We start from the raw sequence: 25,437 nt of genomic DNA, 5'->3' as shown, positions 1-25,437 counted from the left end.
GATGGGCCATATGCTATGAACTACAGTATGATTTTCGCAGTAATGACACTCTAGGGCAGAGCCCATGTGAATGGATGGCCTGGATCTCACACATGTGCTTCACCTATACCAAGAGAAAGTGCTAGAGTTTGGTTTTTGGCACCATTGATTTTCTACGGCCAGTCATCACGGAAGAGCTAAACTAAGCTGTGGCAACTCATCACCGTTCAAATTAGTGGCCCCATTGTGTATTTGATCATATAACCAAACCAAACACGAACCAAATGGTGTTATTGCCAAATTTCAGTAATTCAATCTGACCACTAACCATCTTTTCCTAACTGTTCATATGGCCACCAATTGGATGGTTATGATCATAAAGCAAGTGTAGCTTCCATCCATGCTCCATACCCAAATCAGACAACAGTTTGGACAGCCTGGATTGACATTCATGCTTAGGAACAAGGATTTTTATATTTTTCTCTTTTTACCTCATCCAAGTAGAGATTATCATTTCTACCCAAAGTTGCATGAACTCAATAAAAATCAAACTGTTAATGACTTTTCTATCATATTAGTATACCTGTAATCATGATAAGCTTAAAACAAGGCATCTTACCAACATTACAACTAAATATTTTAAGTATATAGGAAAAGAAAAACAGGTTATACACCCACACAAATGCACCTACATGATCAATGCTTCACAGGCGCAGTGGCCTACGAAGGCTAAGCAACTTCACGTCGTCGATCACGGGCCCACACAAAGAACTATAATCGTCGCTTCTCATAGTGTAAAATGTGCTATAGAACATGATTCGAGTGCGCGGGGACACCGCAGTGAATTTGAGAATGGCACGCTTAAAGCCACCCTTGCCCTTAGATTCATAAGGGACTTTGATTGTGTCCCTCCCGGCGAATGCCTCGACCACCATGGACCCTTCACATGAGTTGCTTGCGTCTCCTACGGCGAATGTGAGTGTGTAGACCTTACCTGGAACGGTGCGGGCCACTTGAGCAATCGCGCTCTCCTTACCTGCGACAAGTTCGACGGCCCGCTTGCCTTCTGGGACAGCGAAGTGGTTTGAATCGATGTATTTTACGGCTTTGAGAGATTCGACCATCCAACCAGGCAATGGAGAGTGATCATCCTCTATATTGGGTGGGATGAGGACGCCCCACGATGTGTTGGGGAAAATGTATGGGCCTTCTTCGAAACCGCCATTTTTTAGAATATTTTCTGTTGAATCAAGAAATTGAAAGGAGTGTTAATTAAAACATATTGATCACCTCAGCTCCAAAAATGAATAAATTGTACCTCTATACATAATGCATCAACGTAAAGAATGCAAGACTGACGGCTTAAGGATGCGTTTGGATGTTACAAAAATTGCATTAAGCAGAATCGCCATTGACCCAAATGGGCATTGTGGTCCTTTCTTCTATCACTGGTCCAAGCTGAATGGGCAGCGTATCAGGGTCAGGCTAGAAAATGTGGCCCATTTGAGTTAAATGGGCCCAAATACAGGCGACCAGTGGGCTAAACCAGATGACCCATCTCAGAACCAAAAAATCTTAAATTGAACTATTTCAAGCTTTTGATCATTTAAATCACTCCCTTTCGGCCAGCATAATAGGGCTAGTGCCCGGACTTAATATGACTAGAGCCAGGCAAACGGTCCTCCCTAGCCTGACCCATCGCCTCAAATCATAACTAGATCATGACCATAGGTAGAAAACTACATTGTAGGTCCACAGCTCTCAAGTAGGTGTTTAGCACCGTTTGATCACTATTAGGCCATGACCTAACGTGATTGATCCTTTGGTCCTTCTTGTTTGAAGGTTCACTAGCAATTATCTTCTTTTCTTTTTTACTTTTGCAATGTAAGATAAACTGAGAGAGAGAGAGAGAGAGAGAGAGAGAGAGAGAGAGAGAGCAGACAAAAAAATCTTACTGTTTGTGGGTCTTGGAGGGTAAAGAGCCTTTATGGCCACCGAATCGATCAGAGGCCCACAGGCCGGGTCTTCCTCGACGCCAGGGTTGTGGATCAGCACCTCCACTTCGGGATAATCAGCCTGGAAGGCCCATGCATATGAGTCCCAACCGTTGCTACTATACAACGTTTGCATGGGTAGCACCCCAGAGTCCGGCGCGACTGACACGTTCAAACGCTCTTCCTGCGCACATGTGCGGGCCGCACTGAATGTTATGACATAGTACATTCCTTTCACCACTTTCACCTTCTGCTTGATCGACGCCTCGTTCCCTAGCCTGACTGCAAAGGCACCTTCCGGCACGACTAGCAGCATGTCTCCTTGCTTGTGCCCTGATTCGATGTATTCCACCAACCCCGTGATTTCCCATTCGGGTATTGAGTTGTGGCCAATCACGACCGTCCCTTTCATCTGCGAAGGCTTTGGCCCATGTTCGAAGTTGCCATTCGGCAGTAGACCTGCAATCCCGATCGAATATATCAATGGAAGACTCAATTTCATGCATTTTGCCGTGTTTTGGGTATGGAGGTGGGCCCGGGTAGAGCAGGGCCCGACAGCTGAAATAGTCAGTCTGGGTTGGACTGGGCCTACAGGAAAGCCCATGGGCTCCCGGATCCAACTACCCGTGGCTCAGCAACAGGGGTGGTTTGGGTGGATCCCTGAGTATGGGGCCCACAATGATGTATATGCCTTACATTCATGACGTCCATCCTTTTTGAAAGCTCATTTTGGGGCTTGATCCCAAATATGAAGCAGTTCCAATCTCAGGTGGACCACACCAGGAAATTGTTGTGATTGACCATTAAAAGCTCCTTGTGGACAACCAAAGTTTTGGATGAAGCTGGTATTTGAGTGGTCCCTTCATCCAGTTCTTTGTAACATTATCAACAAGTCGGATGGCGGATAAACATTCCGGTCGCCCCCCAAGAAGTTTTTAAGGGTGGGTATTCAATCATTACTGTTTCCTGTGGTGTAGTCCACCTACGATTTAGATCTCCTTCACTTTTTGGGATCATGCCTTAAGATGTGTTGTTAAAACAGATGGACGGAGTGGATGTACCGCACATACATCGAGGTGGGCCCCACAGTCAGGAATCCACCGAAGCGACGCCCCCCAAACTGGATACGAGCAAGCCATGCATCGCAGAATCAAGGTCTAGTAAACGTCACACGTGCACCAGGTATAGGTGCATTTAGTTGATGAACCGCCCTGGCTACCTTGCCTTTTATAAAATCAGCAAGGCAACTGGGTCACCGATTCAACATGTTAACCAGCACATTCGCATTCCACGCATAATCGACCGGTGATAAATGCAACGTACAATCTACACGTGTCAAACATATGGATTCATATGTGCCAATCGGCACAAGTGCAAGAACGGATCATCCGTTGATGTAGGACATAGAGCAAGCACGTGTTTATTATAAATGGACTGAAAGAAGTTCATAAAGAAATCAATAAAATTTTAGCATAATTTAATAATGATCAAGCAAATGATTGATCCATTGATTCAATTGAAATTTAGATTTATATGAAAATTTTGCTGAACAAATTTTACTCATATCGATTAATCAACCAATCAACACAAATTCAATTTAATGAATTTTAGTATTTGAAGGTTTGCGTCATTTCACCGATTGATTAACGGAATGCGAAAATTTATGTATTTTTCAGTTTTATTTCCTTATTTGCATAATTTTTTAATTGTGTTTTAAAATTTATTTAAAAGTATTTAAGTATACAAACTTGTTTATTTGAATAACTTTTAATAATTTATTTATATATTTATTTCTCTCCACTATTTAAAAAGTTTTCCTGTGAATTCAAAGTTTTTATCATTCAAGAAAGATGGTGATAGACTTAGGGGTGTACAATGAGTCGAACCGAGTCGAGTTGGCCTCAGCTCGACTCGGCTCAGCCACTAGCTGAGCTCAGCTCGAACTTGGCTCGGCTTGGTCCTCGAGCATGATTGGCCATCTCGGCTTGGGCTAGTTCGAGCCAAGATCGCGCTGAGTTCGCCATTGCAGCATTTTCATAAACACCTGGACTGCACTTTCAAAATCTCTATGTATTTGAGACAACATAAATAGTTTTACCGGTGTTTTACCAAACACCTTCTAAACAACATAAAAATCAAGAAAAATAGGGTATTGGTTTTATATATATACTTTCCTTGCCACCGGCTACACTTCTTTGAGTCATTTCATCAAACACTTGGCTGGCAACATGAATATTAAAGTAATCGAGTCATTGAACTAGCCCAATCCAAGTTTAATTCGAGCTGGGTTTGATTCGAGCTGGGTCAAGCTGGGCCAGCTCGAACTCATTTTTGAGCTCAAAAAAAAAAGTTGAATCGAGCTTTTTTGAGTCGAGTGAAGAGAGCTAACCGAGCTAGCTCGGTTCGTGTACACCTGTGTGATAGTCGACATCCAGCTCGGGCCGGTGAAATGGCCTACCATAAAATCCTGGGGGCCATCATTTAGGCCAGATATTCGTTGGCTGTGAACAATCGAATGTGCCTTTTGACTTTATCGGTGAGTAGGCGGTCGGCCTGGTGGCCTAGATGCATGCTCGCCGTGGACAACCGATTGTCCTTTTTTTTGTTTTTTTTTGTTTTGGTAAGCAGCCTGTCGGCAGATTAACGGACCTGAGCCCACGTACGGAGCGGCGCATTCACGGGAGCGGATCATGTGTTTACCTGACTGTGGGCCCTACCTTAATGTATATGTTGTATATCCATGCAGTCCATCAGTTTTTCCAGCTACATGATCCTACAAATCTGAAGTGGACCACATAATAGTGGATTAAATGTCCATCGTAAAAAACTTCTTGGGGGCTTCTAAGCTGATATTTGTTTTTCAGTGTGACTTTAACAACCGGTTGGATGGCAAATAAACATTAATGTAGGCCTCAGGAAGTTTTAATGGTGAGCATTCAATGAACACTGTTTCCTGTGGTGTGGTCCACTTGTGATTTGGATCTGCTTCATTTTTGTATCCATATCTAAAATAACCTGAAAAAACTGATGGACGACGTGGATATACAACACACACATCAAGGTGGGCCCCACATTGAGGGAAACACCCATTACTGTCTTTCCCGCATAACACCTAATCCCCTCCCCGCATTCACGTGCTCGACCGGAAATAGCATCGTGATCGAAATCGGTGAGATTCCTCAACCATTTAAGTGAGATTTTCAAAATATCACCGTTACTTTAATTTTTCGTAATTTATCAAGAAATTGTCCACTTTTTATTTGTAAATTTTAGTAATTTTATTATTAAAAAATGATCCAGTCCTCTCATAGCATTATAAGTTACTGTACTCCTAGTTGCATTGGGACAATTGCACAGTTAACCAGTCAATCTGAGCTGTCCATTAGGTCCGGAACTCATTTCATTGACTATCAAGTAAAAAATTATTCCAATTTGATAATTCTAAGCATCCGATCATGGCCAGTAAAATACACGGTCAAGATCATTTTGAAAATACGCCTAATCACCACTTTCAGCCATACATTTGTCGCCACCCAACGTAGATTGCTTATGGTTGAAAATAACCAATTTCATCTAAAAATCCAAACCATCCTACCAAATCAATAAGAAAATTCATTTCATTAGCTACCCAGATAAATCATACAGACTGGACGATCCAGTCCGTCCTTGATTTGGCTTTATTTTCGTAGCCATTCTTTTCCCAACCCTTGGATTGGATGGTTAGGATTGCCCAACCAAATTAATTCTTTGGAATCATGCGCAATCTGTAATGGTACCTATCAAATGGATGGATTAATTTTTTACTGGGCCTATTCTGTGGAAATGATCCTGACCGTCCGTAATAAACGACGGGTTCGGGTCCTGAAATGACATTATTAGTCCTGAATCCGGCAGAGCAAGGACAAAGCAGTCATCTGACCAGTCAACATGACAGGAGGGAGTGACGTGTACAACGCTGGTAGCTCAGTCAGGGTGGTCCATACAATGCTTCCATGTAATTTTCATCAATGACCATTACTTCGACGTACACGTGGCAGATGGTGAGGTGGATTGGAATTTCCAGATAGTGTGGACCATTCAAAAATCACAGCAACCAGATACTCCTTGCCATCACTTCTTACTGGGGGGTTTTCCTGTTAACCCTTTTCACGCCGTCCATTTAAGGCCCAGCAATTGGATGGCTACAAACTTCTGATTGGTACGGTTCTATCACTGTGGTTCATCAACCTTGTGTCCTACTGGATCGGCAGTCCCGATCAAGCTTTGTTCGTATACCGGAGGAGGTGGCATGTATGAAGTTCACATGCAACAGTTTGTACCTTATCGTTTCCCAAAGAAGGGTAGTTCGGGAAATCAATGTGGTTTTAAAAGTTCCAGGTTTCCAACGAAACAGTGGCGAATGACCAGAATGCCCCGAACAGAATGCGGATCGGAATGGAGGCTCGAGCTTCTCCGGAAGGGGCATTTTGGTCATTTACAGGAACGTTGAAATGATCAAGAACGCTTCAGACATAGATACTTGAGATTTCAACTTGGACATAAATGGCCTGACTTTCCATTAAAAATAACAAAAATGCCCGTGTATTCATACAAACACACGCCGTGTCTGCCCCAGGGCAGATTCGTAATTTGGAAAGCAACAGAGCGAGAGAGGATACGCTATTTGTATTTTTCAAGCTTTGAGTGAAGATCTTCTAGGGACCAGATGATCAAAACCGTAAAAAGAAATCCAATGGTCAGAATGCATTTGGGAACCTGGGAGTAGCTAACAACTGAACGAGCTACGGAAATAAGAGATCAAAGAAAACCCAGAAAGAGAAATAAAACCACGAAAATGCCATCTAAATCAAATGCTGGAAAAACGGTTCAAGGCTTCGAGCTTACCGTCGGTGAAGGCTACGGTAGCTTGGCCAGCGGCGCACAATAGCAGCGGCAGCACAGCAAACGCAAGCATTGTGGCCGCGGGAGGGAAGGAAATGAATTCGGGGATGAGTCGGAGAGAAAGGGGCGGATCGCGTTTTATTGAGGGTCGGCAACCAATAGGGCCCCAGATTTGCAGTAAATTTCCAAAATGCCATTGCGTTTTATGACCCGACCGCCTATTGCACGTGGCAGGGATCAAGGGCCAACGCCCAGCGAGATTTACTTAGTCACGGAATTTCTTCATTCGCGATATATAACGATATTTTTTGTTCGATGAGAATATGGCGATAATTGGTAATGATTCACATACATGCGGACGTATGTGAGTTACCATACATTCAAGCTTCTTTGGGACCTAACTTTGATTTTTTTACGAATAATCCAAACCGTGAATCAGGTGAGAAAATTTATTTTCACCGTGCATCCAAAATAACAGACCAATAAAAAAACTCATATGGACCACAACACAGGAAGTAATCTACAGTTGCGCCTAAAATATATAATTTACGTACTCTGGGCCACCTAATTTATTTAATAGACTGATATTTTATTTTCCCTGTCGTGTGGTTGACCTGAACTTCTGATGAAGCTGGTTTTTGGCATTCTTGCGTTGCATGGGGTGTTTCATCTGATGGATGGGTTGGATGGAATTGAAAAGTTAGTGTGGTCCCACCAAGCTCGAACATAAAGAAACTCGGCAGGGCTTTTTGATTGAACTTACGTCAATGTAAAAAAGTGACATCATAATTAATGATTTTATTGTAATAAACCAAATAATGTATTAGGAGACTAGTAAAATAATTTATAATTATTAAAATTTTGCATTGCATTAAAATGGAAATATGGATCCCAGTGAAGACATCAATGTATAAATTTTATTTGACATTGAAGTGGAAAAATGTCATTATTATAATTTTACCATAGTATATCAAATTGAAAATTATCTATCAAATGCAATATTTTTGAGGTGGAGAAATTTGTAATTATTGTACTTTACAGCACATTTTATGATACATTACACAGCATGTTCTATGATACAATACATTACATTATAACGTAATTCACAATTCAAACAGGGTTTTTAAGAAGTTGATTATCAGACACCTGTGCTTTCATGTCATTTTTAATTTTTTATAATAAAAAATTATTTTATATTATTTCTTATTTTACTGGTCATTAATCTCACCTCCCACCATTCTTAATCTCCCAAATGTTTTTTTTTTCCTCATTGTTTTCAATCAATTACTGTTCTCTCTCTCACATGCACCCTTGCAAGCAAACAACAGACATCCTACTTTTCATAAGTTACCATCTATATCTTTTCTTGTTTAAGCTCTCTCGAACTCAAACAACTAACTTTCGGCTTACCAAACTCTATTTCTCTTGGCTTCTTTCAATATTTGTATATTTATTTTCTTCCATGGAGTGATACATAGGTTTGTATATGGATCAACCATGGTCATTGGTTTGTGTGGGAGCCACCATCATGCGTGTCTTCCATGTAGCCCATTCATGGATAGTATAAAAGCATGCCCAAAACTCAAATGAGCCACAACATGCAAGCTAAAGACTTTGGCTGTATTTTTCATGGTTCCTTTGTTGTGATCAAATGGAGCGCATTGCATGCCCACATTGCACTGAGAGCCTAATGGAGGAGTGGTATAATTAGGCTTAGCCAAGATAAACCACTCGGGTGCTAACTCTCTTTCAATGAGCCAACAAGGGCCAGTGCTGATGATTGTCCGTTAATTTCTATGGCGTGGCCCACTTAATGATTGGATTTCTTAAATTTTTTTTTTAGAGCATTCCATCACCATGTTGAAGCTTAATGTATGGAGTGGATGACAGGCACACAGAATAATGGTTCCACAAAAAAATGACTGAGAAAGGAAATTGAAAGTTAAATAAAAAAAACTTTAAAACTCTAGTAATGTGTGTTGAATTAACCATCGATGTGAAATACTTGAACATAATGACGGAGGTACGAATTGGAATGGATACTTGCTTCTATTTATTTATCATAAGTGGATATCCAATACCCTAATCAGTGCCCCACATCAATCGGTATGGGTGTGAGTGCATCTTTCATGCCCAACGTATGTATGAGTATGGTATAATACTTATTAACATGTATGGGTATGGGTACCCTCATGCTTGACCTAAACCAGGCCCATTGTCGCCTCTATATATTTGGGGTATGGTACTTCCATATCATGTCTATGTGTTGCGTCACATGTTTGAAAGTTCTTGAAGAGAGTGGTGTTTCATAGACTTATTTCTTAAAAAAATATCCATGGATGTATTTTACCATCAATAAACAATCATGTGATAGCTTTAAGATTAAATGATTTTAAGGGTCAAATGGTTCCTTTGTTGTGATCAAATGGAGTGCATTTTATACTCAAATTACATTGAGAGTCTCACAGAGGGAACAATATAATTGGGCTAGCCAAGATAAACCATTCGGGTTCTAACTCTCTTCTAATTAGCCCACAGTCCGTCAATCCAAATTGTTGATAAGGTGGGGGCCACTTTCTGATTGTGTAGACAGCCCACCCTAGGTTGATAAGTTGATTGAGTTTGAACTAATGGATGGTCAACCAAACCCCAATCCTAAACCCTAACTGTAGAAACTTAAATCCTAGGAACCTTAATCCTAAACCATAAACTAAACTTAGTCAATCCAATCAACTTAGTCAACCCAGTCGACTTAATTAGCCTGACCCTAAACCCTAGGAACCTAAAATCTTGAGTTAGCTCGATGAGTCAACTCGCCCAGTCAACTCATCCGGTCAGCCTACCCAATCCAACAACTCAGTCAGCTCACTTAGTTAAGCCCAAAACCAAGCCCAAACTAAAACCCAAAAGCAAGTCCAATAAGAGAAATATGTAAACTCTCAAAGTAGTAACCTTCACAGCAGAGCCTCCACATACTTGGAGGAAGGTTGCCTGTTAAAGCAGGGAGTTCAAGTAGGGACTGACGGTAACCAGTTTGTTGTGGGCCATGTGACACTCCCCCTCTTTGGGGTGGCATCCCTCAAGCATGTGGAATCACTTTTTTTTTTACCCTAAGTGTGCGGTTAATGTGTATTTACTCTGATGTACACCTCCTTATCCAAAATTACCCTTTTACCACCTCATTCAATCCGTAAGATGATGCCTCATGACAATTTCTAATTTTAACCCTTTAACTATCTTTTTTCCATAGGATTACCAACAATTACAAGAAAACTAGGTTTGGAGGCTATAAATAGCACACCCCCATTCTCATTTCAAACATCCAAGATATCTAGAAAGGACTCATCCACTCTTATTTCAAAGCCTTTTCATCCCTTAAGGCTTTAGTCACCTAGCCATCCCTCCACCAAGGAGAGTCAGAGTGAGAGTGAGAGAGTCCAGCCTTGGTCTAGCCTAGCCCAGCAATCCAAGCCTCCTGAGCCACCTAAGTTCAAATCTGAGCCACTCGATCTAGTCTTAAGATACTACCATTCATCCAACTGTTTAAGCTTTAATTAGCTTCATCAAACTAGCTAAAGCATTTATATCGTGCAATACTCATTCTCTTCTCAACTCAATTGATCTTTAATTATATACATCAACATTATATTACATTTCATTATTTTCTTGTATCCAATTGTCGGGCATATGTTCTGAGTCTTGTTGATATAATTGGAGAAGGTCTACCAAAAAGCTTAGTTAGTTAGCCGCTGTTTTATTATAAGTATCAATACAATATCAAGCATCTCATACATCACATTTTTACATACTTTGCACCTTGCATTCGATCATTTTAAACGCATACTCTATGGTTTGTCGATATAATCAGATCTTGACCATTATAAATTTGGATCGATTAATCATTATTGTCATTGTATCGCATTATATATTCTACACGTGAGAATTAGTTTTATTCATAAAAAATTAGTCAGGTCTTGTAAAGTAAAGACCGTACATCCATATAAGTAGAGTGGGTAACTAACACCTTCCCTCTCTGTAATTGCGATCTCTTATAAAGAATTTCTGAAGCACAAACTCACAAATCATCTTAGGGTTAAGCATCTTTGGGTTTACAATTTTAAGCATTTCTAAACGGTCTAACCAACTATAGGATCATATAATTGGGTAGTGGCGACTCTAGTTAAATATAACCCCCTTTTATCCCCCAAATAAAAGCCCTTGAGCGAGACAACCAACAAAAGAGAGAATTGATCTTGCATCCCCGAGGAAATCAGCCATCCAGCGTCCACAGATTGTCCATTAATTTCTATGATGTGCCCACTTGATGATTGATTTTATTTATTTATTTTAAATTTTTAGAGAATCCCATCATTATGTTGAGGCTTGATATATGGGGTGGATGGCATGCACACACAATAATGGCTCCACGGAGAAATGGCTGAGACAGGAAATTGAAAAGTGAAATAAAAAAAACTTTAAAATTCTAGTAACATGTGTTGAATTAATCATCGATGCGCAATACTTGAACATAATGATGGAGGGAGGTACGAGTCAGAATGGATACATGACCTTTTTTTTTTTTTTAAAATTATTATTAATCACAAGTGGGTATCCAATACCCTAATAAGTGCCCCACATCAATGGGTATGAGTATGAGTGCATCTTTTATGCCGGACATAAGTACGAGTATGGTGTGGTACTCATTAATGTGTATGGGTATGGGTGCTCTTATACATGACCCAAACCAGGCTCATTGTCGCTTCTATATATTTGGGTTATGGTACTTCCGCGTCATGCTCGTGTGTCGCATCACATGTTTGAAAGTACTTGAAGAGGGTGGTGTTTGACAGACTTATTTCCAAAAAAATAGCCATGGATGTATTTTACCATCAATGAACAGTTATGTGATAGCTTTAACATTAAATGATTTTAAAGGCTTCTTTAGATACACCAAATAAGTTTTTCTAATTTCCATTTCTTTTTACACACGCACTCACACCCCACATGCTCATAGCATGGTGGGATTTCACTACAATGGGCACTTGAACCCATGACCTCGTGTTGAAACTCTTGTGAGCCTACCACTGAGGCATGAGTAAGGACCTAAAGTTATTTTTTTTTTTCTATGTACGATAGTAGATAAGTAAATTATTTGAGGTAAGTAAATTTGTTTTAAGATCAATTATAAGTTATCTTTTTTACTTAAAGTTACTTAAAGTTACTTGAGACATAAATAGCTTATTTTAAGTAATTTACCATCTAAACTCCCCTGAAATGACACTTAGATAGACTTTTATAAGCTCTTAATCACCAATCTCCACTGATTTCTTAATCCAAATGTATAGATAAATAATTTTAATTCTCCATTTTGAAAAAGGACTTTTTGTTACACCATTTATATTCATGTGTCCAACTTGACTCCTAGAAGATTTTAGAGCTTTTAGTTGCAAAAAGACAATTCAAAAGAATAAAAGCCACCATTTGGTTACCATCAATGTTCCTTTAAATAAGCTATTCTACACACACTTGTTGAACTCAGGCCCATTTACATAATTATGGGCGGATAAATATTTTACTATCATAATTGCTACTTATCAAACACAACATATAATAAGAATGGATGGAACATGTGGACATTTAAAGTGTGTGTATATTGATAGTAACACGTGCGAGTTGCTTGAGGATGAATGGTAGCACTTAAAAGTATATACGTATAAACACATTGGTACATGTAAGGCATTTAAAGTTTGGATGACTCCGATGCACTGAGAAAAGCCTTAATGGCTAGGCTCTAAGATATCCATCATCCACCTCAAGACCTATTATTGAAATTTTGGATAACTCAATCACATCTCACACATATAAGAAATCTTATGCTATCAGAACCGTGTGTTTTGACCGGAAAACTTCTTGTGACCACTAGTGTGGGTTTTCACTTGATTATGTGGAAGGATAATTTAGTCATTTATTTATTTAAGAACATGATTTAAGTGACCTTTAGTTAATAAGGAATTTTAAAGATATGATTACCTAAGTCACATGGTTTGAAATAAACTAACGCCGACCTAAGATTCTTGCCACAGATCGAATGACATCAAAGAAATGATAAATAAATAATCTTAAAAAGAATATATATTTTGCTAATAAAAAGTTGCTATTTTACAAAGCCACGAATATTTGGATCTTCCCATTGGGTAGAATGGACTTCCTTCTCCAAACAAGCCACCAAATGGCTAGGAAAAGAAAAGAAAAAACAGAGTGACTAATGGGAAAATGAATTTGTATCATTTTGTCATTTCATCTCAATTTGAATTTAAAAAGAAAGAAAAGAAAAGAATTAAAAATAGAGTGACAAATGGGAAAATGGGCAAAAAGAATTTAGTAACATCCAAACGCAGATTGAATTTGTGACACGTGTGACTACATTAAACGGAGAGAGGCATGTGAAATGACAAATTTACCCCAGCACATGAATCACAGTCTCTTGATAATGTAGCTGATGGATCACGAGGTTCGCTTTTATTTTAATAATTCCGAAGTAAGGTATTAACACTACAAAAGATTCCTGAAAATTTGAAAAATATCAAAAGCCTCTGGTTCGATGTAGAATGTAGATTCATGTGGACCATCCGGCCCATTGGAACGATCCACCGTGTAGTTGCTACCCTGGCCCCCAAAATCAGCTTGGTGGGTCTTGTTCTGGATCATGTATGGCCCTAATCAAACTGATCGGTTGGATCACTTACTGGTTGTTTTTCAGCCATTCATTTGATAGCTACCAATTGGATGGTTGGGATCATTGGATCAGTGTGGGTTTTTTACTTATGCTCCATTCAAAACAATTCCAATGGTTTGAACAGCCCAGATCGCTTTATGCACATGCCACTTGCACGTTCTACGGTGTTGAACCATCTGGTTCACCTAGTTTGTAGGTTGTGCTGTGAACATACAAAAGAAAGTATGAAAAGACGAAAATACCCCTACAAACATACAAGCTCTGTGGAGTCTGGATAAGCGATCAAGGGACAGCCCATGAGGGAGGTGGTGGGCCTTTGCTGTGTAGGTGGGGCTATGAAAATCTGGCCGACCTAACGGTCCTTGCTACGTGGCTATTTGTGGGCTGTTCTGGGAGGGGCATGTGGGCCCATGGGCTTAACATAGGACGTGGCCCTGCTTCATCTGCATGTGATAGAACTCAACAAAGCCGGAAATCAAGGGTTAGAGCGGATTACCTGCCGCATGTGGCACGGCATTTTCGGGCTCCAGATTGGGTTCCATACAGGTGGCACACGTGTATGATGATCCAGACCATGCATCGTGTGGACACAATCATTGATTGGCCCCCAATCAAATTTCTCTAAGATTGGGCTATTTTAAACTTCTAACAAATGGGTATTTCCTCACTTGAGTCGTCGATTGAAAGGCTAGAATCGCCCAACTTTGTGACTTTTGGACCATAGTCCATTCAGAAATTGATGGTTTAGATCCCATCTGTTTTGAAACGTGCGGAGAGTGATCTTCCTCTTGTTTTCTTTTGTAATAAAGGGCCTTTTCTGTCGCTAATCAGATCCGTCGACACCCGCAAGGGGCCAACCTACTAACATGGTCGATGATTTGAACCGTCCATGTTCTCGTTAATTAAGTAAGGTATTTTCATTTAATAATATCTTATTAATAATTTCAACCTTTGATTTTTAGAATTAAATGAGGATCATTGAAAATTTTCTTTTTTTATTATTCTGACTTCATCCGCAGATGGCGATGGCCACAACTGTCCCTTCAGCTTAAGGTTCCTAGGATGGCCGTATAACATATAGTCCACAGCATGAACGGTTTAGATCATTAGAATTCTCATCACATGGACTGCAGTACGAGGCTAGACGCACGATAGTTCCTGAGCAGGGACGGAGGCAAAACGAACTCATACAGCTAGCCGGTGTCGAAGCTCTGTGGGCCCCAATATGGAAATCGGATTGCGTACTGAGTAAACTCAGTTGGGCCCACCTTGAATGTATGTGGTCCATCCACACCGCCCATCCGTTTTTCCATCTAATTTAAGGGGTTGAGGCCAAAATCGAAGCATATCCAAAGATCAAGTGGATCATACCACAAGAAATAGTGGAGATAATGATTTCCACCATTGAAACCTTGCTAGCTAGGCCCCACAGTGATGTTTATTTGTCATCCAAACTGTTGATAAGATCTTATAGACATGGATGAAAGGAAAACACAAATATAAGCTTCATCCAAAACTTTTGTGGCTCCCAAGAATTTTTCAAAGTTAGACGTTCAATTAAACTATTTCCTGTGGTGTATGATCCATTTGAACATTTTATATGCTTCGGTTTTGGGCTCAAGACCTAAAATTATCTGAAAAAATGGATGGATAGAGCGGATAAAATAAATAAATCATGGCGGACCTCAAAGAGTTTACTCGGTACGCCAAGCGTAGTGAGTTACGCACTACGAAATCCGCTTCTCCCAACATGCCATATGCTTGAAACCTGTTAGGATAAGTACCGTTATTTCCATGAATGATATGATTGTATTGGACCGTGCGGTATTGGGATGCAACTTTGGCAGAATGGGTCAGGTTGAGGGTCAACCAGAGCCCAACCTAGCACAAGAGGACCCAACCTAACCTGGATTCCAACCAGAGGCGCCCAACCCAAACCTAAAGTCTTATATACTTGGCCTAACCTGACCCAAATTTACTCAACCCAAGGCTAGCACCGAATTCAAAATGGCTGGCATTTTTCAACTCAAACCTAGCACCAGGACCTTCACAATCTGACCCAAGATGGGAATCTCTGACACCTCTTTCACCCTTTACTAATCACTAATCACGAGTCACAGCCCAAAAGTCTTGGAGAAAAGTATCAGTTGGACAATAGCTTGCACTAATCGCTCATAATTAGTCATTTTAGGATACATGAATTAGCATTCTGGACAGTGATTGGGAATTGAGGTAAAAATGGGCCATGCACAATGCCCATCATATTGGTCCACCTAAAAAAACGGCTTCCTACTCCACGCATGGGAAGATTAAAGTGAGTCCAAAATCAGGATCATGGACATTCATATAATACATGCTTTTCTATTTTACCATATGTTTACATCTAATCCAATCATGTCAAATCTAACAATTCAAATGATGTCATGTGTTAGTGAGATTTCGATAAAGGACGAATGAAAGATCTTTTAGCTGTTCTAACGGTCGAATTTGTCCAGAATATGAAAAGTTGTGAGTAGCTAAAAAGAACAAGTCCAAATAACTAATATCAACTGACGTGTATCCATACATGTAATAGGGGATTGATCGATTGACCAATTTGGTTGATCAGTCAAGCAAACCCCAAATTATACAAATTGGTTACTGGTCAATTTTGAAAAATCTTAATCGATCAAATTCTCGGGTTGATTGATCGATAATATTTGAAAAATACTTGTAAACTCTTTGGACATTTTTTAACACGTTCGATTGATTGAACATGGGGTATCGATTGATCGATGATTGATCGACTAGTATTGATCGATTAATGCTTAGATCAACGACATGCACAATTTTGCATAATTGTATGATCAGTTTTCTATTTCGAGTGTTATGCTATATATTTGGGGGTGTAATGTGGGATTAGGGCATCCTAAGCAATTTTAATTGGGGCTAAGTCGTTTATAAGGTTTGAAGATGAGAAAACGAGAGTTTTTTGAATTGTAAGTGCATCCATCTTTTATACCTTTCGTTTTCATAGTGATTTGTTATCGCTTTGTGCCATTAATTTTTTACTCAAAAGGTTTTTCCACATAAAAATTGTGTTCTTGTGCATGCTTGTTTATGTTTGCTTTATTGTTGTGTGATTTGAATCTAGGTTTGCTTTCGCAGCTTCCTAATATATATGTCTGGCTCATATGGTAAAGTTGACTACTCACTTTATAAACCTTATGACCGAAATGGATAACGATTGAAATATGATAAGGACTAACAACGGATTAGACTGATGCACTATGGCATTATACAGAGAAGAGCCCTACGCTCGAAACCGCTCAAGGAGCTATAAAGTAGCGTAAAGGCAATGTTGAGTTGTCTAATTTAATTTCATGGTGCACAATGCATGTTAGAGTGGAAGAATAGATAAAGATAATCTACACGTGGTATCTTACGAAGAAACCTTGCCCACGGAATGGACCTAAGATGTGCACGTAATCAATAGCCAATTCACAACAAACAACTAACACATGGCGTTGTACAACAAGCCACAACCATTCATGAGCCCAAATGATTATTTCCACATCAATAGACATGATGAGTAGTTATGAAGATATCTCTACAACTATCACCTAAAATTTTCATTAATAAAAGAAAGATCGAAGAGCTTTGTGCCCTCACTAACCCAAACCAACACAACTTTACTGTATAAGGTTGCTTATCCTAGTTTAGTTCTTAGCTTAGCTATTAGTATAATTCAATCCATCTATGTTGTTATGTCGAATTGGCTTTAGCTCATGAGTAATAGTAGTATAACTTTCTTTGTATACGTTCATGTCACTGGATTAAGGAAGATCTTTCTTTTTTTTTTTTTTTTTTTTTTTTTTTTCTTTTTAAATTTTTTTCTTTTTATAACGTAACTTCTTTCATCTATGCTCAAGTCATTGGACCAAGTAAGACCTATTTCATATTCTCTTTCTAGTGTAATTTTCTTTGTCTATATCTAAGTCGTTGGATTAAGAAATAACTTAGCTTTAGTAGCTTACCATTTATGTCAAAGTTGTTGGATTGCGAAGGATTTTATCCTTATTTGCAAGTATTTATCTTTGACTTTTTTTTCTCTGTCTCATGTTGTTTTTTGGGAATAATCTTTATTATCACATGAAAAATCCACTTAAAAATAAATAAATAAATAAAAAACTCATTACAAGGACGAATCTCTCCATTGGTAAATTGCGCCTGATCTCGATCTATTAAACTCTTGGTCATAAACAACTGCCCTTAGTCTATCTATTTATCTCAGTGCTCGGGTCTAATGCGTTTGGTGTGAATTTAACTGGATCAAGCATTAGCACGCCCGCGTCCCTTACATGTACCAATGCTCGAATTTCAAGTCAAATAAAGAGCCACCTCCCTATGTCCACACGGAAGGGGCGCGTGGTGGATAATCACCATCCAATTGAGGATCCGACTTAGATGGCCCATTAAAAAAATTACACTAGTACGAGAATCCTATCCATTTCCGTAGTAGATTCCACCAAGTGTTCGTTCCTGATCTACCACAACATTTACCTTCCACGTGGAAAGTGAAAGGTAGGGCCCAGACACATCGTTTATCGACCTACAGAAAGGGAAGGGATGACATGCGCCTCCTCCTTTGCTCATGAAATTCAATGGCGGGTCCCACTAGTCCTTCCAACAGCCATAGTACCCCTTTTTTTTTTTTTTTTTTTGGTTTTACTCAGCAAACTAAAAAAAACAATGGCGCTTGTTTCGTGGAATTATGTGATGATAAAGCCAACTGTATCATGATGTGACAGAATGCCCCATCAACGTAAGCATGGCAGGAAAAATAGAATATCGAAACAGTTCACCTAGTAGGTCATCACATGGACGGCCCATCCCATTGTTGAAAAAATTAAAAAACTCAAACTATCTGATTCTATACATCCAATCCATGGGCTCCAAACCAGCGATGAAACAAAGTTGTTTAATAATAAGGAAACTTATATATATCTAAGATTTTATTTATTTATTTAAGATATGGGTTTTCAACAGTGAGCAATGCACGCCGAAGCCGAAGCCCCCTAGGTGGACGGTCCAGATCCACAATATCCCATGCCATGTACATGATGGAGGGAGATCCCAGTCATATTATATGACTGCCTTGGCCCTTGGCGTGGACACGTATTTCCGGTAACCCAGGTCACCTGGATCGCCTGTAGCCGTAAGCTTTGTGGGGTCACTGTGATATTTATGTTATATCTACTTGTAACCCAGGTCAGCCGGATTGCTAGTAGCCATAAGCTTTGTGGGGACTAATGTGATATTTATGTTATATTCATTTTATCCATCCATTTTAAGAAATGATATAAAAATAAGGCAGGTTCAAAACCTAAGTAGATAAGAAATAATAAAGTATTGAACGGCCATCCTTAAACCTTCCTTGCCCACAAAAGTTTTGGAATAAGCTGATTTTGTGCTTTCTCGTCAAACCAGTGGGAATCACCTTATAAACCGGTTGTATGGCATATAAATAATCTTTTTACCCTTTTCATTTCTAAGTCCACATCTGGCAGGTATTCATTGAAAGACGCAAGGGATTACGGGAATTCTTCCCTGAAGATAATTTGTGTTATGAGGTAGTGATCGTCTTGTGCCGACACTGAAGTTTTAAGTTGTCTTATCTTACTCAACCTTTTTTCACGTAAGCTAAACTACAAGTGTATCATTTTCTTCTGACATGTACATGTCCATGCACGTAGGGTCCTTTTAGATGGATGTGGCGTCCATCTAATGCAAATAGATAAGACCAAATCCTCTGGACTTGAGAAAAAGGTTTTCTTACAACTCTGTTTGTGTACAGAATCAAACCCATCAGGAGAAGGTCATCCAACTCAGGAAGTGGGACACCCCAGGGTAGGCCGATGCAACAATCATGTGTGCCACATGTAAATTTGGAAGCTTTTGAGTAGATCTCTGTTGTTTAATTTCCATGGTGTGTCATGTATAATGATTTTATAGACCTAATTTTTTAGGCATCCCATCATCATAGTAGAGCTCACTCAAAATAAAGATGGTGTACATGTAACATGATGGACACACGTAGACCAGTGAATAACCTTAATACGTAGGTGATATAAGTTGCATGTTAATAACTTTATACACATGTTAATCATCTTTGAAGTGGAAGAAAAATATTTTTCTTCAAATGTTTTGAGGAGGATTGTAAAATCCTGGATTTTCACTGTTTTGGATTTTCAAAAATTCATCATTTTTTTTTAAAAAATTAATTAACCTAAATACTACTTAATAACCATTAGCATTCAATGTTAGTGTATACAGAGGTGATACCAGTAAAGAACCGCACCAGTCCGATTAATCAGCCGTAGGAAGCCAATGAATCCACCCCAATCACTTGAACATTAGGTGTAGTGTAATGTCCCGTCCAACCAGAATAGTGTACTGAGGCGTCCACGTAGGATTTGCCGCAGGACCGTTCGTTTAAACTACTTATGGTTTGGTGCCACAACTAAATTAAGTTAGGATTAGCCCATTAGAGTAGACCAGTCGGGTTGTGATTGGGCCAAGTGCAGGTCGTCAAACTAAACAGCCATTTACACTTGGCAGCAGCTCGTGCGGGCTATACCGCGATATGGGAAGGTCAGAAAATTATAAAAATTTAGGGAACCATAGATCTCACTGGGCTTGTGGTCCATCGTGGGCCACGAACCCAGTGGACACCCAGAACTGAATTATCCAAGCCGTTCTCGCGGCACTTGCCAAATGTAACTCACCCAAGGCCATTATGGAAATCTGGCACTTGTCAATGGAGCGGGGATTCTGAGTGTATCAGTCGTCAAATTCCTTCCAAATTTACGGTAGAGGTCTAATGTGATTTCCTAGGCCCGCCCACAAAGTCTGGGACCCGATCGTGAAACGGTGACCGTTGATCGCAAATCGGACCATTGCGGTAAAACCCCGCATCCGTTTGCCCCCAAATTTTGCATGGCCCTTCATCAGGCCATGAAGCACCTATCCTATTAGTTTCATGGCCAGAGGGCCACCAGAACTGCCCTGATTCTCCAAACAAGCTCTATACCGCTCGTTGGTGGGCCACTAGTTCCAAAACTATAGAATAATGTCCGTCTCACTGGGCTTGACGTCCATCGCGAGAGTCGGACCTGGGTACTGCCCAGAACCGGTCAACTTGAGCCGAAGGACGAGTGCATGAGAAGTGCAAATACCCTAAAGGAAGGAGTTGGAACTTAAGTGAATTGAGTCGTCCACTCTTATGCAAAGTTGAGGATTTTGGACCGTCAGTTTGCGATCAAACTTTACCCGGGGAGTAAGGATATTTCCCTACTCATATCCGTATAGCCGCGGCCCTGATCGACTATCGGTGACCGTTGAACAGACTTTTAATCATATATATCGATCGGCGCGTCCAAATGGCAGGCCGATCATATACATACGTAGATCATCATTAGGGCCAATTATCCAACGGTGGGTGTCGACTCCTACGCCCTATAGTGGGCCCTAGAGCTTAGAAAGACCCTCTCATAGGTCTAGTATAGTAAAAACCTAGCATTTGGGACCATTTGTACCAAATCTGGCATTATAAAAGGGCATCATTTGGGGCACCCCTCTCCCCATACGAATTTGCCCTAGAGAAGGAAAGAGAGAAGAGAGAAAATGGAGAAAGAAGAGAGGAAGGGAGAATGAAGGAGAGTGAAGGTGGGCCATAGATCAAAGTGGGGCCCAAGGGAGTCCCATCTTGCAAAACCCTACCTCTCCCTCAAGGAAATCCATCATCCACAACCGGGAGAAGCCCTCTCTGCCGATTGGGTAGGTAAATCTCTCATCTTTTTGGAGACCCCTCATGTTGAGGGAGGTTTTGCATGAGATTCTAACATACAAGTGTAATGTCTTAGGATTCCGGCCGATCGGCACCGGATTCGGCCTTTCTAGGTCGTTTTTCGAGACTTCAACAATCCACAGGTGCGGACTATTGTTCTTAGGTGGCCTAGCACCAATTTTAGTATGAGTTTAATGATTTTACTTGCTTAGATGATGCATTTGAAGAATCTAGACAAACCTAGGGAAGACCATACCCTTAATCCTATCGATTCACATGAAATGGTTATGGAATGTTGTTGCCTTTCGTATGATTTAGTTTGAATGGATGATTGCATGTACTTGTCTTGTTTGGTTCTCACATGATGTTGCCTCATAGCATGTATGATCCATTAACTCTTATGTGATTTGGTTCTATTAAGTATAGGAAGTGCTTAGCTTCCTCACTAACCCACACAAAACACATGCACTCTTGATTCATGATATTAGTAGCTTGCTTGATAGGAAAATCTAAATTGTATGTTGAGAAAATATGAAATATGATATTATTTTATGCTAGATGATAACCTTGCTAGTTTTCATGCTATGAGTCACTATTCCTACCCTTGGGTTGGTCAGGAACATGAGGAGAGCGAAGGTGGTTCCGTTGATAAGACCACCTTGAGGCTAAACCCATGGGTTTGGGCGAGTACGTGTGGGCGGCAGTAGTTAGGCTACATGGGTCGCTTGTACCCGATGTCGTTCCGCCACATACTTGCCTGGGCTCGTGCGGTTTAGTCCACTGGCTGACCCACCTAGTTTGTTGACCTTGTTTGCTCACATATGTATGGAAACTGGAACACCCCACTACCGTTGTAGCCCATCGATACCGGATATAATATTGATCCACAGTCTCGTGAGCCGGGCATGGTGGAATGAGACACTATGTCCGAGCTGTCGGCCTACGCTGGGGTGACGCGCCTCCCCGTAGTGATCGCGAGCGACCCCACATTCAGCACCCCCCATGTGCTTGAAGTCGGGGATGGGGGAAACCCGACGGGGTCAAGGATTGCGGGGTCTCGGCCTCACACATTGGGGGGTCTTGGCCTCGCAACTAGTTCAGGGTATTTGATTCGTGTGGTGTATCAGATTCTCAAATCTGCTGGATGAATGGACTTAACTAAGAACCCGGTTAACATCATCATTGCATGGCATTGGCTAGGTTGGCGACTCGGCAGTCGAGGTCGCACTGAGGGAGTGTTGGCATTGGCGATCGTTAGATGTTGTCGCACGAGGGAGCGTTGTGGTGAGGGCATACATCATATCATCCTGCATGCATGCACATTAACAAGACTAGATAGATGTTTATGATTGATTGCTTTTTATTAAATTCTTATTAAAATTGATGCTTGTTGCAACTTTAGACTAATAGCACCCACTGAGTTGATCACTCACTCCCACTTTGGGACGGTATTTTAAAACACCAACCAGACTCTTTAGTAGTTGCAGGTAGCGATGAGTTCGAGGAGGATGAGCTGTTCTACTTCCAGCTGATGGGCTGTTCGTCATAGATTAGCAGCCTATTGTGGATCGCTGAGTGGTGAACTCAGCTTATCATTCTTTTTTAATATATTTTTGTAATTTTGTTGGGCAACGCCTTGGGCGACCCTTATATATTCTTTTGGGCATGTACATATATATATATATATATATTTATCTCTTTTCATTTCAGTAGACTAGTTGTGGTTGTGTTCCATGTTCCAGGTAACTCTAAGCTGCGCATTTAAACTTGATTTAAGCACATATTAATGAAAATCAGTTATAAGTGACCCCGGGAACTCGGGAGTCGAGTGTATGCACGACCCCCGATTTTCAGGGCGTTACAAGGATCTTGCCTTTAGATGGATAATCCTCCAATTTCAGGGTTGTTTCAATGTAAGGAACTTGGTATCTTTAAATATTGCAAGGGTTATTCAGATTCATTGAAGGGAAAGTATATATTGTTTTCTATGAAACTCATTTGCTGTTGTTTTTTAAGCATTTCTTTGGGAGAATTAGTGGGAAATGTCATTTCCTGCATTTGATCTTTGTTTTAGAAAATAAAGAAATTTATTTGCTCCCATCGTTGCCTCAAAGAAAATGATTCTCTTCATAGGGAAGGAGAATGAATTTCTCAAGGGTTAAGCCCAAATGTATTACCATCCATATTCAATCACCTCATGTGAGCCATTGTCCATCTTCCTTTGTGCCCAACATGTGTGTCACTATGTCACATGTGCTAATGTACCACATGTGTCACTATCCATTTTCTCATTTCCCTTACAATTTACATGTGTAAAGCACCCCACTATTCATCTTATGTAATTATGTCCCACTCGTGTTAATGAGCTACATGTACTGTTATTCTCTTGCACTTCATATGTGTAAAGCGTTCCACATGTGCCACCATCCATCTTCAATTGCTCTAAATATGCCACGTGGTCCAAATGGTGCCAATGTGCACAAATGCTGCCATCTAGCTTCAAGTACCCAGGCGGTAAATGTGTCAATGCGTGTCTTGTGCCAATTTGCCATATGCTAATGACTACTTAGAATTATGTTTTAAAGAATATCTTTTGTTTTGTAAATAATTTTTTTTAAAAAAATAGATCTTGAATTTCTAAAAAAAGAAAATCTTGTTGAAATACATCAGGTAAACTATATTTCCTTTTTCCACAGTTTCTAAGAAATAAGGTTTCCCAAGAAATACAATTTTCTAATTCCTATGCTTTCCATAAATTCAAACCTGCCCTAAGCATGCAGTTCAAGAAAGAGAGTTCTCTAGATGGAGAAATCTTTGCTTTCATGAAAAAACCTACCTTTGATCTTTTTCATTCCTCTACGCTTGGTTCACAATAGAATGCGCTTGTGAAGTTATTTTTGTGTTCGTAGTTATTCAGCTATGTATAAAATTTATTCATTTACCTTATTTCCCTACTTATGCACTATAACATGTGTTGGGCCTACAATGTTGTGTGTATGTCATCCAACAGTAATTGAGCTTAACACAATGATGTGATGCCTACAAAACAGGACTATACAATAATTAAGACCATACCATAGAAAACAATGAGCAACCATCCAAAAATCTCCAAAGGGTTGGACCAGACTGATTTTTGGTGCGTCCAGCTTTCAACAACGAGCAACCCTACCAAACAAGCTGGATCCTTAAACACCCCAATGTGGGCCCTTATTCTACATGGACTTGTGTAGGAACCGGCCTCCTGTCCCAAAATTGATTTCTTGCGTCAATAGTTCCATGAGGCATCCAAGCACTAAATGGTGTACCGTGCATGTGGCAGATATGTATAGTGATCTTGACTAATTAAGCATCCTGGAATATAGTAGTTCGGTACTAAACTTAGTAAAAAAGGAGATTACTTGATAATCCGGCCTAGTATGATGCTTGATATATATATATATATATATATATATATTGAAATCTCTATGTATTCATTGATAAATCAAGACAAAACAGGACTAGGCTATTCGGGTGAAGACCAGTTACAAAAAAGGCTGGCCCGCCTATCATATCTTATACAGCGAATCTCTATCAATGCTCTCTAATAGAGCCTAACCCCACCTTATCTAACTGATACTGGCCCTTGACAAGACGGGGCAGGCTAAAGGCCTCCTGAAAAATCCGGTATAAATTGCACACGTGGAATACATTAACTCAAATTAAGTTAACTAAATCATGAAATCCATTATTTGCTAAGTCAAGGTGTGTTTGAACAATCTTAACATTTGACTAGTAGAAACTTGTTAGTTGAAATAGAACCAATGGATTTTTTTAATTTCTACCAATCTTAAATGTCTACAAATCTAGTGGAGCGATGTGCAAGAAAAGGGAAGGAATTAATGTTTTCTTCATTAATAGGTATCCTTGAATCCACAAGAAGAAAATCTTTTAAATCAAAAATAGAAATAGATAACTGTTTTTTTATTGAACAGAATGCCCTTGCAGAACACATAAGACGACTTTAAATAGACAATGCACAC

The 25,437-nt window shown here is 40.0% G+C and overlaps 1 protein-coding gene across 1 annotated transcript; it reads right to left on the bottom strand.

Moving 5' to 3' along the window:
* Positions 1-519: 519 nt before the first annotated feature.
* Positions 520-7,014, bottom strand: LOC131255775 (protein DUF642 L-GALACTONO-1,4-LACTONE-RESPONSIVE GENE 2-like). The gene is made up of 3 exons (XM_058256594.1): positions 6,858-7,014; positions 1,935-2,432; positions 520-1,219 (listed from the first exon to the last, which is right to left on the bottom strand). Exons 1-3 carry the CDS (start codon positions 6,925-6,927, stop codon positions 684-686), a joined length of 1,104 nt encoding a protein of 367 aa, XP_058112577.1. The 5' UTR covers positions 6,928-7,014; the 3' UTR covers positions 520-683.
* Between the last annotated feature and the right edge of the window lie 18,423 nt (positions 7,015-25,437).

The sequence above is a fragment of the Magnolia sinica genome, chromosome 1, assembly GCF_029962835.1.
Source record: "Magnolia sinica isolate HGM2019 chromosome 1, MsV1, whole genome shotgun sequence".
In the NCBI taxonomy this organism is placed as follows: domain Eukaryota; kingdom Viridiplantae; phylum Streptophyta; class Magnoliopsida; order Magnoliales; family Magnoliaceae; genus Magnolia; species Magnolia sinica.
This window is presented reverse-complemented; position numbering and strand designations above follow the sequence as displayed.

Bases quoted from the DNA above. Each gene is read 5' to 3' on its own strand.
- LOC131255775 (XM_058256594.1), bottom strand. From the start codon at position 6,927: ATGCTTGCGTTTGCTGTGCTGCCGCTGCTATTGTGCGCCGCTGGCCAA. The intron at 2,433-6,857 runs GTAAGCTCGAAG...TCGGGATTGCAG, and splicing joins TACCGTAGCCTTCACCGACG to GTCTACTGCCGAATGGCAAC. The intron at 1,220-1,934 runs GTAAGATTTTTT...TTGATTCAACAG, and splicing joins CCCTCCAAGACCCACAAACA to AAAATATTCTAAAAAATGGC.